The 18,217-nt window shown below is 40.3% G+C and overlaps 2 protein-coding genes across 6 annotated transcripts in view; one reads left to right on the top strand and one right to left on the bottom strand.

Annotated features, from left to right (window-relative positions):
* The window catches only part of CLDN10 (claudin 10), a 55,144-nt gene extending 45,918 nt beyond the window's left edge, over positions 1–9,226 (top strand). For both annotated transcript variants that reach the window (XM_030477041.1, XM_030477040.1), the window contains exons 2-5: positions 2,309–2,470; positions 2,635–2,716; positions 8,019–8,126; positions 8,855–9,226. In XM_030477041.1, coding sequence (XP_030332901.1) covers positions 2,309–2,470; positions 2,635–2,716; positions 8,019–8,126; positions 8,855–8,969 — 467 coding nt within the window. In that variant the 3' untranslated portion in view covers positions 8,970–9,226. The remainder of the gene's footprint in view (positions 1–2,308; positions 2,471–2,634; positions 2,717–8,018; positions 8,127–8,854) is intronic.
* Positions 9,227–11,023: 1,797 nt separating this feature from the next.
* Positions 11,024–18,217, bottom strand: part of DZIP1 (DAZ interacting zinc finger protein 1) — a 36,326-nt gene continuing 29,132 nt past the window's right edge. For 3 of the 4 annotated variants that reach the window (XM_030476878.1, XM_030476880.1, XM_030476879.1), the window contains 5 exons: positions 18,114–18,164; positions 17,062–17,264; positions 16,577–16,707; positions 12,001–12,172; positions 11,024–11,177 (listed from right to left, as the gene is read on the bottom strand). In XM_030476878.1, coding sequence (XP_030332738.1) covers positions 11,095–11,177; positions 12,001–12,172; positions 16,577–16,707; positions 17,062–17,264; positions 18,114–18,164 — 640 coding nt within the window. In that variant the 3' untranslated portion in view covers positions 11,024–11,094. Of the gene's footprint in view, positions 11,178–12,000; positions 12,173–14,319; positions 14,797–16,576; positions 16,708–17,061; positions 17,265–18,113; positions 18,165–18,217 lie in introns of all 4 variants that reach the window. The other variant, XR_003990127.1, reaches the window with a different exon arrangement.

Here is an 18,217-nt window from a genome sequence, read left to right as displayed (position 1 = left end):
GCTTCCTAATGCTCCAGTCAACCTAGTGGGACTAACAGAGTCTTCTGCTCTTCCACGTTACTGGTGTAGATTGTGATTTTTTTTGTCCATATATTTTGTTTTAAAAATGTGTGCCAGTTGGATGATTGCTGTGATGAACTGCAACAAGTCCCGCTGTGGCTGCTCTGCCCAATTTGGTGAAATATTTAGTGAGGAAGGTTACTCATTCAGCAGAACTGAGCAGTCCTCCAGCTCATGCTGTTTATAATTGAAAATGATTTCTGGGTGAGTGAGTTAATTATTTCTTGCTGTCTCACTACCCTCTACCTATTGTAAAATTGTGTGCTGACCTTCAGGAACCACTGAATTTCAGCCCTGTGGTTCCTACCATATGCTGATTATTTTGGTTGGGGTGAATATTTACTGTTTCTCCTAGGAGGTTGGGACATAAATAAAAGTTTAGAGGACCTCCGGGTAAATACGTTCATGGTTCAGCACTTTAATGTGTCAATTAGCTACTAACAGTGTCAATAAATTGGACCTGTCAAAAATAATAGCTACTTTGCCAGTCTTCCTCTCCCGCTTTACCTGTGTGCTACGGGAAATACATCACACACCACCAAAAGCAGTAAAAGCCAATTTTTCCATGCCTATAGCAAAAATTAACAAACCAGAACTGCTTTCTTCAGACTTGGGTCTGGCACAAATGACTCTGTCTCTTACATTCCAACATGCGAGTTGTATGACAGTTACAGTCATGGACCATGATGTTTCTATAGCAGAAGGGCTACAGAAGCATATTGCAAATGGAAGATAGTCTGTATGTATGCCAACAGAGGTAGATAAATGCCAGTAAGTTGCGTTTGCAGACGTGCAGCACAGCACTTGAATTTGACAGGAATGATAAAACGGTGTGTTATGTGCTGCAAATTGCTTCTCGTGTATTGCTTGTCACACAAAGCACAAAGGAAATTAAGGGGGGGAATGGGGGGTGTTTGTTAAACACTGTTCAAACACAGAGTGGTCAGGCTGGAGCCCATTAGCCTCCAGCAGTGGCTAAAGTGGCTGGCACTAAGGAGAGCAGAAGACAGCCAAGCAGCAGTGGTAGCCATCTGCAGCTCAAGGGCCTGCCAGCCAGACACAGATTTCTCTTTATTAATGTATCCAGTCTCTTTCTGAATCTCTGTAAACCTTTAGCGTCCATGTACCGTGTGGAAAGGAGTTCCACAACTTCATTATATGAACAGGCACACTTTTTGTTTGGAATCTGCTGCCTTCTATTTTCATTAGATATCCTCTAGTTCCTGCCTTTATATATTTATTTCTTATATATGAAAGACTTTTATGCAGGGGGGATGGTGATTTTTTGTTATTATGTAAAATTTGCTGTAATAGGCAATGGAAACTTGGTTTAGCTCTCAACATTTCCACCGACTGGAGATCAAAGCGAAAAGAATGAATGCCCCAATAGTGGAAGTACATTTTCATTTTAAATGAGATGTAACAACAGGTTATAAAGAAAAACATCTTGTGATGGTTATTCAGCTGTGTAAGATTGCAGCGTTCCACCCTGTAAACAGTGATATGAGATTATCATAGTCTTTCAATTACAAGATATTCTTGGAAGGGAGAAGAGGCCAAGAAACCCATTGTGCTGCTGGAAGGCCCTGTCCCTGTGAGGTCCAGCTCAGGGCAGCTTCAGCCAGCATGGTAAAACCATACGTGGCTAAAGCCAGCCACAAGCCACTAGTCCAGGCTTACGTATGGCAGTGACTTGTTTTATCTCAGAGGGCTACTGCTGTCTGTGAAGCTGAGCAGGTGTTTGAGTTTCTTGCAGAATGAGGGCCTTCTTGCTGGATCCAGCCCAAATCAGTAGCATGTCCAGGCAGGTCCAGGACCCCAACCAGTGACACTGCTGTCAGCCTGCTGCCAGTTGTATTGCATCTGCAACACACACACAAGACTGACTTGTTTTGTGTGCATAGAGTGGATCTGCAACCTGTGACAGACGCTGCGCAGACCATGTGGAGTGGCTCTTCAAAACCTCATGGGTACAACCTCGTGCAGATACTATACAATGAGATTATTTTTTGCAGCCCTGCATGCCATAGTGTGTTTCTTACGGGCTGGGCTCAGGTGACGATGCCCTGTGAAGGGCATACATCACCTAGAAGAACACACTCAATGAATGGTAAGGTGACATTACTACAGCCAAGGTCTGATTCGGTTTGCAATAGTAAGTGCCTATCAAGGCGCAGAGGGAGAGCAACTACAGTGAAACCTATTGTGGTTCCAATTCTCATGTTAGCCTTACTCTTTCTCACCACAGGTTACATCCAAGCCTGCAGAGGACTGATGATCTCTGCTGTCTGCCTGGGCTTCTTCGGTGCCATTTTTGGACTGGTTGGGATGAAGTGTACAAAAGTCGGAGGCTCCGATCAGACTAAAGCAAAAATAGCTTGTTTAGCTGGACTGATTTTCATACTTTCTGGTAAATATACTTTATTTCTCTAAGTCTGTGTACTTGAAGTCATACCAGAGCTGCTTCTTTTCTGCAGAAATCCGGGCACAATTCTCCATGACTTCATTGGCTTCAGGGTCAGGCCCAAAGCTCTTCTGCTGGCTCCACTGAATGGTTTGTCTTATGCTTTTCAGGGTTGTGCTCTATGACTAGTTGTTCCCTGTATGCAAACAGGATTACGTCTGAGTTCTTTGATCCTTCTTTTGTTGCACAAAAGTAAGTACTTTCCCATACCCATAAATCTTTCAAAGATGTAGACCTTAAGTTTCATACTGTGCACCAGAGCCCCTTTAGACAGAGCGTGTGCTTCTCGTCTTGGGCAGAGGAGGAGAATGGGCTACAGTTTTACTTAATCACATTTTCCAACTAGAGTATCCATGCGCTGAGATTTAATGAATGAACACCTGCCCGTAGGGTGAGTGATTGCTCCACCATCTTTGTGCCCAGGCTCATTGGGGCTCGGCAGGGTTCTGCCCTGCTTGCCGCAGAGCAGAGGGGGTTAATCAGGAGTGAAGCTTGTGGTTATGTCAGAGGTGCAGCAAAAGGATTGCACAAGATAGAGGCGCTCATTGGGTGCATCATTCAATACAAAAGAAAGAAAATGATTTCCTCAAGCTTTCGAGAGGTGGTTTCCATAAAGATGTTGAGCACTGCACAGTCTTGACTCCTCTTGAAGAGAGGTTTCTGTAGGCTCTGTGGACTTTTCACTGACAGATGTTCAAATACAGGTGACTGAAATTTGTATCGTAAATCTTGTTGTAACCTGCGATCTTATAAGCAGTAACATAAATGTCTAGACTGTACTTGTAGTTAAGAGAGCAAGTGTTTATGGAATTACAGGATCCATACCAGAAATAACGAGCATCCCTAAAGACACCATTTAAAGCTGTGCAAGTTCTCAGGACCTACGCAGGCAGCAATTCACAATCCAGTGCTTGGATTTTGGATAACATCTTCACTGCCAAGTCTGAAAACACTGGCTGTAAATTATAGCATCATAGACTTTCCTGTTTTGGCTTCTTATGTAATGTAAATTTATCTTTAAATAGGGTTTTGAGCAACCTGGTCTAATGAAAGGTGTCCCTGCCCATGGCCCGCGAGCTGGAACCAGATAATCTTTAAGGTCCCTTCCAACCCAAACCATTCTATGATTCCGTGATCTTTAAAGGCAAGGATTGCAAGGTTTTCTTGGTGGTGATTCCAGGATATTTCAAGCATTGGGTATACATTTCTCTGAGACCCAAGTAAGTCAGTAAAGAACCCTGGGTCTTCCTGTTTCTCCTTGATAGAAAGAAAATGGTCTGAATAAATAGCATTAACTGGATCTACATTTGCGGTAGGGCTGTCACCGCTTGTCCCGTCTTGAAAACAATCCATATTAGTTTCCTCCGTAATTCTGCTGTAGTTTCTATTTGTTTGATATAGTGAGGACAGGATCAAAAGGCCTCCAAAAGAAACAAGGTTGTGAGGTACTGTGAAGAAAATGGAGCCTGTCTATATAACCCAAAGTTAATTATTCATCAGGCTTACTGTTCCTAGTGAAAAATGCCATGGTTGTTGCCAGAAGTCCCTTTCCTACACTGTATTCCTAGACTCCTCTGTTGGAGTAATGTATTTCACTGCTGTCTGTGAACTCTGACAAAGACAGGCTTGAGATACTGTTAGTGGAAAAAGAAATGACACAAGATGTTTAGCATCATCCCAGCTGTCAGAATTTCCCTCCAGCCTGCATTTGGAAGAGGCACCCTGTCTCCATATGGGTACAGGAGGAATCAGAGACCTGCTTAAAGCTGTGCTCAATACACTTCTGGTTTGAATTAGTTACCTAACTGAGAAATGACAGGCACCACGTGGACAGTCTAAACCCCACCTTACTTAGAAAGAAATCTTAGGCTGGATTTTATGTCCCAATTCAATAGTTTGCACTGCCAGTTTAAGACAGGTCCAAATGAATTCCTTGACCATACATAAAAACACACTTGGGGGCATCTGGTGCTTGAGGACACCATGGGATGCCTTAGTGCTTGCAGCCAAGGTGGATTTCATTTTTCTTCAGACACCTGTAAGAGGGGAAAATCTATGCATCTCTTTCGCTGTTTTGCTCACGTTGTTCCCACAGCTTCTCTTAGGAAACTGTTTTGTCACTCTACTACTTTCAATTAAAAACCCCTTCCTCTTATAGTCTTTTTCCTTTTTGTCCCTTGCCACAGTTTGAACTCCATAATCATGATCATTCTTGCTAATGAATGGATTTAATTCTTCCAAATTATCTGACTAACTTTCCATTTTCTTTTATAGAGAATCATTTCCCTTCAGCTTTCTTGTCTTTGAATGGGTTGTGCACACTTCACACAGGCCCTCTTTCCACATTTAAATCTATTACATTTAAATCTGTTACATTTAAATCTATTTTTTATTTTCAAATAGATTTTTTCTTATTCCAAGGATAAGAATCAGACATTCAAAGTGTGTATTTCCCTCGGGTAGTTGTGCTGATTCGGTGCGGTTTTTTTTACTTACTGGATTTTGATGGGAGGTTAGGGTTGGCTTCTTAAATGCTGAAAAGATGGATTGGATAAAATCCAGGGAGCCGTAATGTCTTGACTTCAGCTGGGATAGAGTTATTTTCTTCCTGAACCACAACACATGCTCAGATTGATACACAATTGAAAATTTGAAGTCTTCCTTATAAGCACCAGGGTAAATCAGGAAGTTTTTTATCTGCTTAAGGATGTGGAAGAAAGACCAATTAGGCCAGCTCTGCAACCCATTAATCTAGCTGTGTGGCAGTCACCCGAGAAGGGTTCATATATGCAATCTGTTTATACATGTTATAACAATAGTTATATATAAAAAGTAACAAATATATATAACAAATATATATATAGAGAGAGAGTAACAAACATTGCTTAAAAAGTAGAAACAATCATAAAAACAAAGGCAGGACCCCCGTGTCTTCTTTCCCAACTAGTAGGCAACAGTCAGTTAACCCTTTTCTACCCAATTAAACACAATGTAATCTTGATTTCTTTTCTGTACAGCTGAAGAGCTTCGGGAGGCGAGATGGCAATTTGTCTCCTTAGCCTCTTATTTTAGCCTCAGGCCAACCGTTCAATGTTGTTAGATGGAAATGTGGAAATGATCTTATGTTTCCCAGTTTCTAAGCAAATGGTCTTGGCAAGCAAGTTGTTACAGCAACAACCTTACTGAATCTTAGTCCAGATATGTTCTCCAGCACCGCAGTGGTCTGCGCTGACTTTTGTGTGGGGAACCTCACCCTGGTCCATGTGCTTTAGGGGTGCTCTGGCAGTACCTGAGGGGGTGGAAGGGTCCCCAGGCTGAAGCTTACCTCACACTGGAGTTAGTCACTTTGATCTGCCTTTACAGCTTGTTATAATAGGTGCCTTGGAGTGTTTTAGAAGTGTACTTTGTGTGTATTTCTTGCATGTTGACTATAACAGGATCCTAGGTGATGAGCTTTGATATAGATACCTGCTTCTAATCAGAGGACCCCCAGTCCCTGAGCAGACAGAAATCTGATCAAGTCTTGTGAAAACCATGGCTGGAAAGGTGAGAATAGTTAGAATTAAAGCTGTACAGGTTTGGAAGATTATCAAATCAAAAGAGGCTGGGTGCAGAGTTTTCCAGGGTGAAAAGGCAACTGAGCTATGGTTTTATTTGAGAGTTGGGTACCTAAGTCCCACACTGGGTATGGAGAATATTTGGGGAAATCTGATCCTTTTTTTAGCAAGGGATGATAAACAAAAGGTCTGCTTAGAATCATAGAATCAACTAGGTTGGAAAAAACTTTAAGATCATCAAGTGCAACCATTACCCCAGGACTGCCAAGTCCACCACTAAACCATATCACCGAGGGTCTCATCTACACGGCTTAGATGATGTGGACAGAAAATGAAATGTCCTACCTCTGAGCTCCATCTCTTTTTGGCAGTAAGCCCTTGAGTCAGAAATGCCTTGAACCTGGGTGTCAGTAGCATCTAGGACTGGTATCCTAAGTGTGGCTTTTTCTCCCTGTGTGCCTTTTTGGTTTTTTAAAGCTTTACCTTCGGTTAGACTCCCAGAAAATATGGAAAAGTGATTTTTTATTTCTCCAGCCAGTGTTCACCCTCTTGTGACCTATTACAGAAGAGTAAGATAGATCATTTTCTGGGTGTCTAGGCTTACGGGCAATTTTTGAGTGTTTCTGCAGTGTCGTCTTTGTGAAGACACAAGTTTTGTAGAATAGCTTACAGGTGCTTCCAGTTACATATTTTGGCTCACGTGAAATTAGGGTTTGTTCACATGGAAGTGTTCCGAACCATCTGAAATGTGTGCCACTGCACTGTGAACAGTTGTTCAGTTGTACAGGCAGACTGTCAAGCAGAGGCTTTCATTTTGTTGCCTTGCCAGAGCTTACAATAAATACGCAGACTTACTAACAAAGGCTTGAACAGAGCAGGCACCTGACCAATAACTGCGACTGGACTGGGGACAGGGGCCTGTGTTTTCAGTGCAGGATGCCAGGAGTCAGGAAGAGATAAAGGTTTCCTCAAGGTTTGCTGCTTGTCTTGAAGCTCCAGAGCTCAGGTAATGGGTGCTGAGCAAAGAAAATGAAAGAATCTCATCCCCATGCCCTTCTTTTCCTTCATTTCCTACTGTTACTTTAGAAACTTGGATTTATGCTTGTGTGATAATGCTCGTAAAGCACCACCGTCTCCTCTTGGTCTCAAACTGAGCAGTTTCCGGCTGCAAACGATTTGTGTCTGCCCTGGCAGCAGAGGGGATGGCTGCTGGTGACCTGGAGCTGTGCCCAAGGGCTCGGAGGGTGGCCAGAACCCAGCCACAGGGACTAGATAAGCAGAAAGTTGCTGGCATGTGCATGTGCACATGTGCACAGATGTACATCTGCATATGTGTGCATGTATGTATGTATCTGCATATGCGTCAGCTACATCTATATATGTATATGCATATATCACACGTGTGTGTATATATATTGCATATGCATATTATATATATATGTACAAAACACCCATGTTTTAAGCAGGCTGAGTGTGGATAGAGAGGGGGAGAGATGAAAAAAGCCAGAGGGGATAGTTAAGGAGAGCTATTGGCAGCACCAGCTCTAGTCACAGCCTCAGCAAAGCCCCAGTCCGGTTTGGGAGCTAATGGGAGCAAACCTGAAATGTTCCAAGGTGACAGGAGCTGTAAAAGCACTGAAGAATCATGTAATGCTGCAGCCAAGCAATCCAGGAGGAGATGTGGAAAAGCCAGGCACCCCAGAGATAAGCATCACCCAAGTGTACCACAGGGACAGAGTTTCCTACCCAAGTAAGAGGGGAACAATGAAAAGAGTGTGAGTGAGTGGCAGAGCTGCTGATTTTGCAATGAATAATGTGTGTTTCAATGGAAAATTATTCGGGAACAAATAAAATTTAGTTCTTTTATTCTGAAAAAAACCCTAACCCTGGTAAATCCATGCTCTCTGTTGTTAAACCCACTTATTAACTTCCTGCAGGTATGAATTAGGAGCAGCTTTGTTCATCGGATGGGCTGGAGCTTCACTCTGCATAATTGGTGGCAGTATATTCTGCTTCTCAATAGCTGAAAACAGCAATTCTCCAAGGTAAAACGCAAGTTGTCCTCATCCAAAGAAATCAATACTAGCACATTTGTACCCACTATATATATACGGTTTGATTGCTTTTCCAAAACACTTTGTAGTGAGGGTCAGAAAGAGATTGCGTGGATGTAAGAAAACAATGAGATTTAAGGATAATGCACTGTCCATCATTAATGTAATTAAGGAAAGCTATTGAAACAAGTACTTGTGTTATATATACTTCACAAATTTACTGCAGCTGGGAAAAAATGCATTCAGTGATGTAGGAAAAGTGGTCAGGTCACTTCACAGGTGTGAATTGACAAGTTTCTTTAATCCCAGATCATCAGATCAAAAGAGAGACATGAAGGACAGTGGAGGTGGCAGCAGGACCTCCAGCAGCAAAGGAGAGTGATAATGAAGAGCCACAGCTACAGGGAGTAACTACTTAGTAGGATCAGCCACAGCCCAAATATTTCATGATTGGGCCCTAATTTACTTAGCTGTGAACGAGGGATATGCATCTATAGAAAAGTGAGTTGCAAAGAGAGATGCTGGAGGGGGAATGTCAAACCAGGATGAGACTACATAGGGAAAGAAGGTGTCTCCCTTCCCCCTCCTCTGAGATTTATCATAGTTGAAGTACATTCCTCTTGCTTTCTTCTAGTTTTATATTACTGTAACACTTGGATGCAGAGATGTTCCCTGTCTGTGGGATGAGCTGTAAATGGCTGATTCTTTTTCCTTTGCAGGAGGGGGTATGCATATAACGGAGCCACATCTGTGATGTCTGCTCGCTCAAAGGTCCAGAACAGCATCCCAGACAAAACCACACCAAAGCACTTTGACAAGAACGCTTATGTTTAACTGTACTGTGCAAAGATTCAGAGCGTTTTACAGATGAGTTTGTACGTTTCATTCAGAGTGATTTCCCCCACCTGCTATCCAATGTACTTCTCACTAAGACAATGACTTTTTAAAACATTAACTTGCAGCTTTTTACATATTGATGTAAATTTTATTACATAATATTTTATGATTGATGTTGGTATTGTAAAGTTTATACCTGGAAATCATGAGCTGATGTTGCATTCTTGATAAAAATAAATGAGGTATTTACCAATTTGGCTTGTCAGTTATTTATGGGAATGGCATCACATGCATCATTTTGACTGCAACCATTTCTGAACTGGGTTCAGTACTGGACAAACCAGCCATGCTCTGTGCAGGTTAAGATGTAAAATATCTCACCCTTGATTAGCAGTGACATTGGGATAGTGGAGCACATCCTACCTGCAGTGCCAACTGACCACAGTCAGTGGCAATCAGCAGGCTCTTACCTCCTTTATCATACTGTAGAGGTGGAAGAATGTGCAACTTGGTCAATGTGGTGCCTTAGGAGTAGGAAGAGACTGAATGAAGTGAAAATAAGTATGGGATTTGGGGAGGCAGGGCCAGCTGTTACGAAAACAGTCACTGAAGAGGTTCCTGCATGGCCTAAGAAGAATGCATGCATGAGAAGGATGCATGTGTGATCGTGAGCTTTCGCGGGTCTGGTGGGGCAAGCAAAGGCCATGCGAGGCTGCAGTCCGCAGGGAAGCCAAGGCTCTGAGATGGTTCCTACACTCTGCACCTGCAGACAAATCACTTTCCAGGGGGGTTGGTTTTGTTTCTTCAGGCTGGGCAAGGTGGACACCTTTGGCTCCAGAATGGCTCCAAGCCACTGGGTTAGGAAAGGGAAGGAAAAACCCAGGCAATATCAGCTGCTCCGCCAGTGACATTCCTCAAGGGCTGACCAAATAAAAGCAGGCAATACTTAACACCACTATTTTAGATTACCCTGAATTAGTCACAACAGTTCAAAAAATCAGCTAGAACTTTATTTTTCACCTGTCCATCGGCATATGATGGCTTTTGAGGGAATATTTGCATGAGTCAGTAAATGAGATCAGAGATTATGGATAAGCCCAGAATGCTTTCTAGACTGAGACCCTAAGATCAGAGACAAACTCAGATCTGCCTTGAGGTTTGAACTGAGAGACTCTTGGGGTTTCAATGCATTAGTTATTTTGCAAAAAAGGTATAAATATAAAAAATTAATAGCCATATTTATTAACAGCACAGTATGATAGAAAAAGGTTTGTATCTGACACCACCTAAAATGCATCAGAACTACAAAGCCAATCATTTCTTTTCTGCTTTATTTCTGTATTTCAGTTAAGTCAAAACACTACTGTGTTTTTTTAAGAAGGCAGCCAACATGAACAAAACAGAACTAAGAAAATACTTCCGCACTGGCAGATCAGTGCTTTCCTCACCTTAGCTTCAAGTTCTGGTTTGGTTTGGGTTTTTTCCCCAATGTTTGTGCTTTTATGTAAACTAAGACCCAACTCTAACAAACAAATAAATAAATAAATAAAAAGAATAAATTCCCAAAATACAAGGCATTCAATAATAACTAGTTTTAGAGCTGAGGCTTTTTTTTTTTCTTTCCATTTGGTGTTTATTGTAAACCATGGTAGAAACTTAACATTTTAATACATGGAAATACTGTCTTTAAAATGTTCACAATTTTATATAAAGTTTATGATAAAGTACAAGAAAATATGCATTTAAAATTTTTGTGAAGTAATACTCTGCAGTAAATTCTGTTCATTGGCTAACATGCTTTCTTGCAAGACCAGTTTCAATCTTTAATGTAAACATTAGAGGCAAAATATTCACCTCAGTGACATGAAAGAGACTTTCACCATTGAATTCACGAGAAAGAAGAAGAATTAACTCTCAATTTCCAAACAGACGTGGCCAGTAATATGTATAGGAGCATTCTTGTTTCAAATTCAGGACTGAGAGACACCAGAGCTCTGTAAAGAGTACTCCTCATTATGATGTGATCAATATAAGAAATGAATAAGAAGCACTTTGTGTTTTCAGCTGTATTTTCAACTCCAACTGAACCCAAAAGCAGTGCCTCCCACCAGGAACACAGCTATTATACATCTGAAGAATCACTCCAATCTGTTACAGTGACTAAGCTGCTTTTTAATGTGCTTGTGTTATCAGCTTCATGAAGGCCTGTTAAAATAATAAAACAATATTAGCAATTATTAATACTATTTGGGGGGTATTTTTACTTTGTATTTATCTACGAGATAAAATGACATGCCATGTGAGCAAACACCTGTGGGCTTCAGGAAGTCCGGAATTTCAACCAGTGAGGAAATTACAAGTGTTGATAATATGAAGGCCGTTTCTGTCACAGAATACAATGCACAGTACAAGCAGTCAGTGTCAACATTACTTTTCTTTTAAAAATAACCTGAAGTATCTTTATATAACTGACACAGCTTTAACTTTTACATAATATTGAAATGTTAACGCTAGAAACTACTATATTAGCTCTATGGAAGGTTGAGGCTATTTCTTTACCAGTAGTTCAAATATTTATCTCAGCCTGGTAGGTCACTTAGACATCTTGAACAAACCTGAAATTTTAGTATTATTATTATCACCAAGACAAAGTAAGAATGTTTCCCTCCTCCCTTCAATTTGGGAAGGGATTAAAAAAACCCCAGGATACTTAATTTTTAAGATGAGGTTGAAACCTGGTGGTACTATATGTATTAAAATCCCAAATTTAAGTTTCTTGGCATCTCCGTATATTTGCGGTGTGTTATTTACATACAAGTATGTACCATAAATATCATACATGATATTTACATGACATAAAACCAAGCACACAGTTGTTCTTACATGTTCATTTCTTACAAAATACCATATATTGAACTATAATGTGTAATACACTATACTTGAGTTCTTCTCTAGGTGTGTCAGTTGCTTAAGGCTTATAATGTAAAAGTTGCTTAAGGCTTATAATGTAGAAGTACAAATGTGTTACCTTCCTCCTTTGGTACACTTGTCTTCGGAACACACCATGCATGTACTGAAGATGCAGCGTTTGACTCATTTTTCTGAACTGTCAATGCCTTCTGACCTGTATTGTCTTTCATCAATAAAAAGTCGTCTTCTACTGATGATATATCCCAATCATCTTCTTCAACTTCTGTGAACTAACAGGGAGAATCAAAAACATGGATTTTATTTCTGTCTGTTCAAGTTGTGCTGAGATCTTCCATATACTCAACAATGTGAAACTGCTAAAGAAAAATGCACTGGCACATGGCCTTTATGACATTTATCACCACAGTTTTAAAATCCAAAAGACATGATATGTTTTCATGCAAGCTGGCAGTTCAGTTTGCTATATAAGCATTCTGCATTCACATTAGAAAAATTTCACATTGCAATGAAAGCCTTTTCAATTTAAAACTAATTTATTTAAAGAGAAAATTAAATAATGAAAGTTTAAAAACCCACATGTGCTCGAAGTTACAATATGTATGTCAGCATGTACAAGCATATTTTTAATGAAGTGGAGGATTTGCATAATGACTTCACAAAATGAGAGTCAAGTCAAACAGAGGAACCTGAAGGCAGCGAGTCTGAGGTCTGTCTTACCTCACCTGCCTGAGAGCTAAGTATCTTCATTCAGCTTTTGAAAGAAGACTACAGCATTTCCCCGGTTGTCTATCAGATGTGGTTCAAAAGAATCATGCAATTATTAGAGAGCCTAACTAGGGAAAGTGAAAGATATTTTCCCACAAAACTAAAACCTCATTTCACTGGAGTCTCTCAGTATTACAGTAAGATGCAGAAGGTGCACAGCAGAAAGATTCGGATGCTATTAGAAAACAATGTGAGGTATGCACATAGTAGAGAAAAATCAACAAATATGAACGTGTCGTGTGTCTCGAAAGAGGGGAAGAGACTGCAGTAATGCTCTGTCTTGCAACATAACTCTATTTTAACAATGCAAACTGTTTTTCAAAGCCTGACAGCTCTGCTCAGTGTGCTGTATTATTAACATACCACGATTCAACATTTTGCTGTTTTAAACTATCTGATTTAGAGGGCGTGGTAATGGGAAAGTCAGAGTCACACAGACTAAGAAATGCTGGAGGAAGTTTCATCAAATATTCACTAAGTCTCAACTTACTTTTAAAGTATAAAATATAGAGAAAAATGTCAACTTCAAACAGAAATCACTTTTGATAGTGTAAATACACAGCACCAATCCAGACTGCTAAGCAGTTCTATTAACTCCAAGACTTAACCCTAAAAGAAATACCATTAACCACAATGTCTGGTGCAGGTGAACTCAGGTCATACACCTTCAGGTAAGCACAAAATTCATTTTCTCTAAAATGCTTCTGAAGTAACTTCTGTGAAACATGACCTTTATAAAACATACCACAATGGGTTGCCTTATAAAGGTTTATGGTATTGTGGGTTTTGAGAATGACCATTAGCAGCTGTAATATTTCAGCTATTAGTTTTTAAGCTAATAAAAAAACCCCTGGATTTTCAGAGAAACCATCACTCCAGTGGCACTTTGTGCTTACATCTTTGGGCACCTTTGAATATCCCTCCTAAAATTTGAAGAATTAACTTGAACTGTACATCTGTATTTAAACATACAAATATGGACATGAATACATGATCTGGACTCACTCCAACAGGTCCACATCCACAGGCCCCAGAGCTGGAAGTAATACTCCAGGTAGGGGTCTCAATGACAGCAGAATAGAGGGGGAGAATCACCTCCCTCAACCTGCTGGCCATGCTCCTTTTGATGCAACCCAGCTGGCCCTCTGGGCTGTGAGTGCACACTGCCGGCTCATGTCCAATCTTTCATCCAATATCCCCAAGTCCTCTCTACAAGGCTGCTCTCAACCCATTCATCCCCACATCTGTACTGATGTTAGGGATTGCCCCGACCCAGGTGCAGGACTTTGCATTGGCCTTACTGAAGTTCATGAGGTTCACACTGGTCTACTCCTCAAGCCTGTCAAGGCGCCTCTGGATGATATTCCTTCCCTCTACTGCATCAACTGCACCACTCAGCTTGGTGTCATCTGCAAACTTGCTGAGGGGGCCACTCCATCTCATTATGTTGTTAAAGATACTGAACAGTACTGGTCCCAGTACGGAACCTTGAGGGACACCATTCATTACTGGTTTCTACTTGGATCTTGAGTCACTGAGTGTAACCCCTCGGACACGGCCACCCAGCCAATTCCTTAGCCATCTAACAGTCCATCCATCAAACCCAATGTCTCCAATTTAGAGGTAATAATATTGTGGGGGACTGCCTTACAGAGTTCAGGAAGATGACATCCATAGCTCTTCCCTTGTCCACTGATGCAGTCACTCCATCGTAGAAGGCCACCAGATTAGCCAGGCAAAATTTGCCCTTGGTGAAGGCATGTTGGCTGTCTCCAATCACCTTCTAGTCTTCTGTGTGTTTCAACATGTCTTCCAGGAGGATCTGTTCCACCATCTGACCAGGCACAGAGGTGAGGCAGAGCAGCTGGTTCTTCCACGGTGATCCTTTTTACTCCTTTTTCAAAATGGGTTTGCGGGTTCCCTTTTTTCCAGTCAGGGACTTCACCTGAATGCCATGACTTTTCAAATATGGAGAGTGGCTTGGCAACTACATCAGCCAATTTAGAACCCTGGGCAGTATCTTGTTCGGTCCCATGGACGTTCAGATTCCTCTAGTGGTCTCAAACCTGATCTTCTCCAATGATGGGAGGGACTTCATCCCCCCAATCCCTGCCTTGAGATTCAGGGGCTTGAGAGATGTGGTAAGAGAGGCTATCAGTGAAAACTATGACATCTTTAAAACATAGATTTTAAGGCTTATTTTGCTGCAGTTCTTTGCACCCGGAACCTTAACACAGTGGCTCACTGTTTACAGATCTTTACAGAATGTAACATCCTCTAAACGTAACTGTGAACATTTTAAAGTCTTGTATTATCTGACATTGCAGAAAATTTGAAAGTAACATTTCAACATAAAATTACACTGTAAATATTCATGTCTGAGTTGGTAATTTTTAGTCTGGTGTAATTTGCAGCTCCCGCACAGCCAATGGACAAGTTAGGTGTCACCAACGAAAAATTAAAAGCACAAAGGCTAAATGTGATTGCCCTACAATTACATCCAAAGCCGATTAAGACAATCACCCCTGTCTGAAAAATGAAATAGAAGTGTCACTGTTTATGAGAGGAGTGATACATTTCAGATTTAACTGGCAGCCAGGAAGCCCTGAGCTACTAGTTTTATTATGGATAACAGGATTTTCAGTAATTATTATTTATTTATTTAGTGAAGAAAATACTTTCTTGAATGCTAGAACTAGTATCTGCCTGTCTATTTCAATCTAATAACAGCTACTAAAAGTGAAATAGAAAGCATTATCTGCTATTGACTTCTGGTTTGGAGTAATTTTTTTTCCTTTTAAAAATTATTCGGGCAAAAATCAATATGCATCAAAGTGGTTTACCAATTATAAAACTCTAAACTGAGGGGAAAACTGGGACCCTAGGGCCTGACAGGCACAGAGTAAATTGTGTTAGTATTGTGAACACATGCCATACTCAAAACTGGAATTGCCCCCCTCATTTAAAACTTCCATATCAGATAAAGCTCTAGAAATAAAAATATTTTAAATTATTAGATAAGCAAATTAATTTTTTCCTCCATGAAAACAAGGTATTAGGAAAGCAAATAAGGAAGACGTCTCTCTATGTTTCTAGAATGAGAATCATAGAATTGTTTGGGCTGGAAGGGACCTTAAAGATCATCTAGTTCCAATCCCCCTGCTATGGGCAGGGACACCTTGCACTAGACCAGGTTGCTCCAAGCCCCGTCCAACCTGGCCTTGAACACTGCCAGGGATGGGGCAGCCACAGCTTCTCTGGGCAACCTGTGCCAGTGTCTCACCACCCTCATAATGAAGAACTTCTTCCTAGAATCTAATCTAAATCTACCCTCTTTCAGTTTAAAGCCATTACCCCTTGTCATATCCCTTGTAAAAAAGTCCCCCTCTATATTTCTTTTAGCCCCCTTTATGTACTGGAAGGCTGCTGGAAGGTCTCCCTGGAGCCTTCTCTTCTCCAGGCTGAACAAGCCCAACTCTCACATCCTGTCTGCATGGGACAGGTGCTCCAGCCCTCTCAGCATCTCCATGGCCCTCCTCTGGACTCTCTCCAACAGATCCACGTCCTTCTTATATTGGACTGCTGAATGCAGGTGGGATCTCTGAACAGGAGATAAAAATGATACCAGTTGTGCCCAAACTTTGTGCTAGCTGTAATGATCCAGAACAGTCATGGTGTAAGGTAACAAGCAGTGTGGACAAAGAAGTCAACTTGCCACAGCTCACTTGCTAGCACTTTTCTATATAACAGTGCAGACCTGCCCAGAGAAACTACCCAGCTGTAATTCCAAAACAGTCTTTTAGAGTGAAGTTATTCACTGTGTCAAGGTAGTTTCAGCATGAAAAAAAGAAACATGTATACATAGTTCAAATATTTAATGAAATAATAATGACTATTAAAAATGATACCTTCAGTTCTTTCACCTCTTCTTTCTTTATAAATGCCTGTGCAACATTAACCCCTCCAGCTGGTTTGCTCTTATTTCCATGGTTAGAAAGACTCTTTCCAACTTGTTCAGTCAGCTTTTGAATAACTGTTCCTAAAGTTCATAAAAAATATATTGACAACTTCCATTCACAAGTAAGGGGCTTTACTGTAAACATTCTAGAAATTTACCACAAAGTAGAAATAAGTAAAAGAAAACTCTATGAGGCAAAGATTGTGTCTTTTTCTGCATTTATGTAAAACAACATGATGCACACCTAAATTGAACTTACATCTCTAAGTACTATATCAATATAAACACATTAGCAAAAACATAAAGTGCATATAAATATATACACATTCTAGACTAGTCTGCCTTCATTAAGTTTTCTAACACAGAAATATTATCAGGAAATGAAAATCATGCACAGCTGTTAGAACATGCATATACGAAAGTAGAGAAAAAAACCTTTTGAAGTTTTGGCAGGTGTTTCAGTTTCATCAATTTCGCTTTCCTCTGTCCCATCCATACTGCTTTTGCCAGAAGCCTTCTGAAGAACACTGACTTTGCTGTTTGATGTTTTTGACTGTTTTTGCAATAATTCTGGTGATATGTAAGACTGTTTAATATCATCTTCATCCACTTCTTCTTCTGAACTGAATGGTGGAGTTCTAAGCAAAACAAAACAAAAAAAACCAAAACAACGTACAACCCAGGAATTACTGGGTTTCAGCAACTGGATTACTATATATATATTTGAGCTTCCTTGTATTTTCCTTTCCAGTAACATGTGCATTTCCCTTAAGTGAAAAAACGCAGGAGCTCCTGCAAATTTTAACTATCCATAAAACCATTTAAAAGAAATCACACTGCTAAGTAAACTCAGAAATTTATCATAAAATGATCTGTTATATAGACATGACTATTTCCATCTATGCAACTACCTTTACGAAATAACAGACCAATGTATAACAAGTCTTGCCAGGCAAACAAAGATAGGCTTTCATGGATCAGCAGGGAGAGCAAAGATAAGGTTCAAGGAATCTGCACCACAGAACATCAGTTATGACTGGGTTCAATGAAAATAATTTAGGAATTTTTTTTTTTCAGTGCAGGAAATTAAAAAGTGACATATCTGAGGTGAGTGGAATTTGAAATACTGTGTTTTATTTTGGTCATAGTAAGAAAATATCAATAAACAGAAAAAGTAGGTCACCCTAGTCTTTAAATGCTTTTAACAGGGTCAGAAAAAGCATCTGAGAAATAAACTGAAGGAAGTGATACTACCTGATTTTACTGAATGTCTCTCTCTAGTTCACAACCAAGAAAACATCTGATAAAAGGAGAACAGGCTATCTTTCAGGGATTATAATAACACGCTCAAATAGTACTTTAAAACTAAGTATGAAATATGCGGTCCAGAAAGTGTTTATAGTTTTAGCTTAATTAATAATAGCTTTTGTGTGAATATTCAGTCACCAAAAATGTTTTCTTCAAAAATACAAGGGAACAAAACATACGTGTTGCTAGATGTCTTCCTGGCAGCTCCATTTCCCAAAAGCTTCGTGGATCTAAAAATAAGAAGATATGTTACTTCAAGAATGACAGTCAACTAAGTAAGCAT

This window comes from Strigops habroptila, chromosome 2 (genome assembly GCF_004027225.2).
Source record: "Strigops habroptila isolate Jane chromosome 2, bStrHab1.2.pri, whole genome shotgun sequence".
NCBI lineage: Eukaryota > Metazoa > Chordata > Aves > Psittaciformes > Psittacidae > Strigops > Strigops habroptila.
The sequence above is the reverse complement of the archived record's forward strand: the minus strand, read 5'-3'. Positions and strand labels throughout refer to the sequence as shown.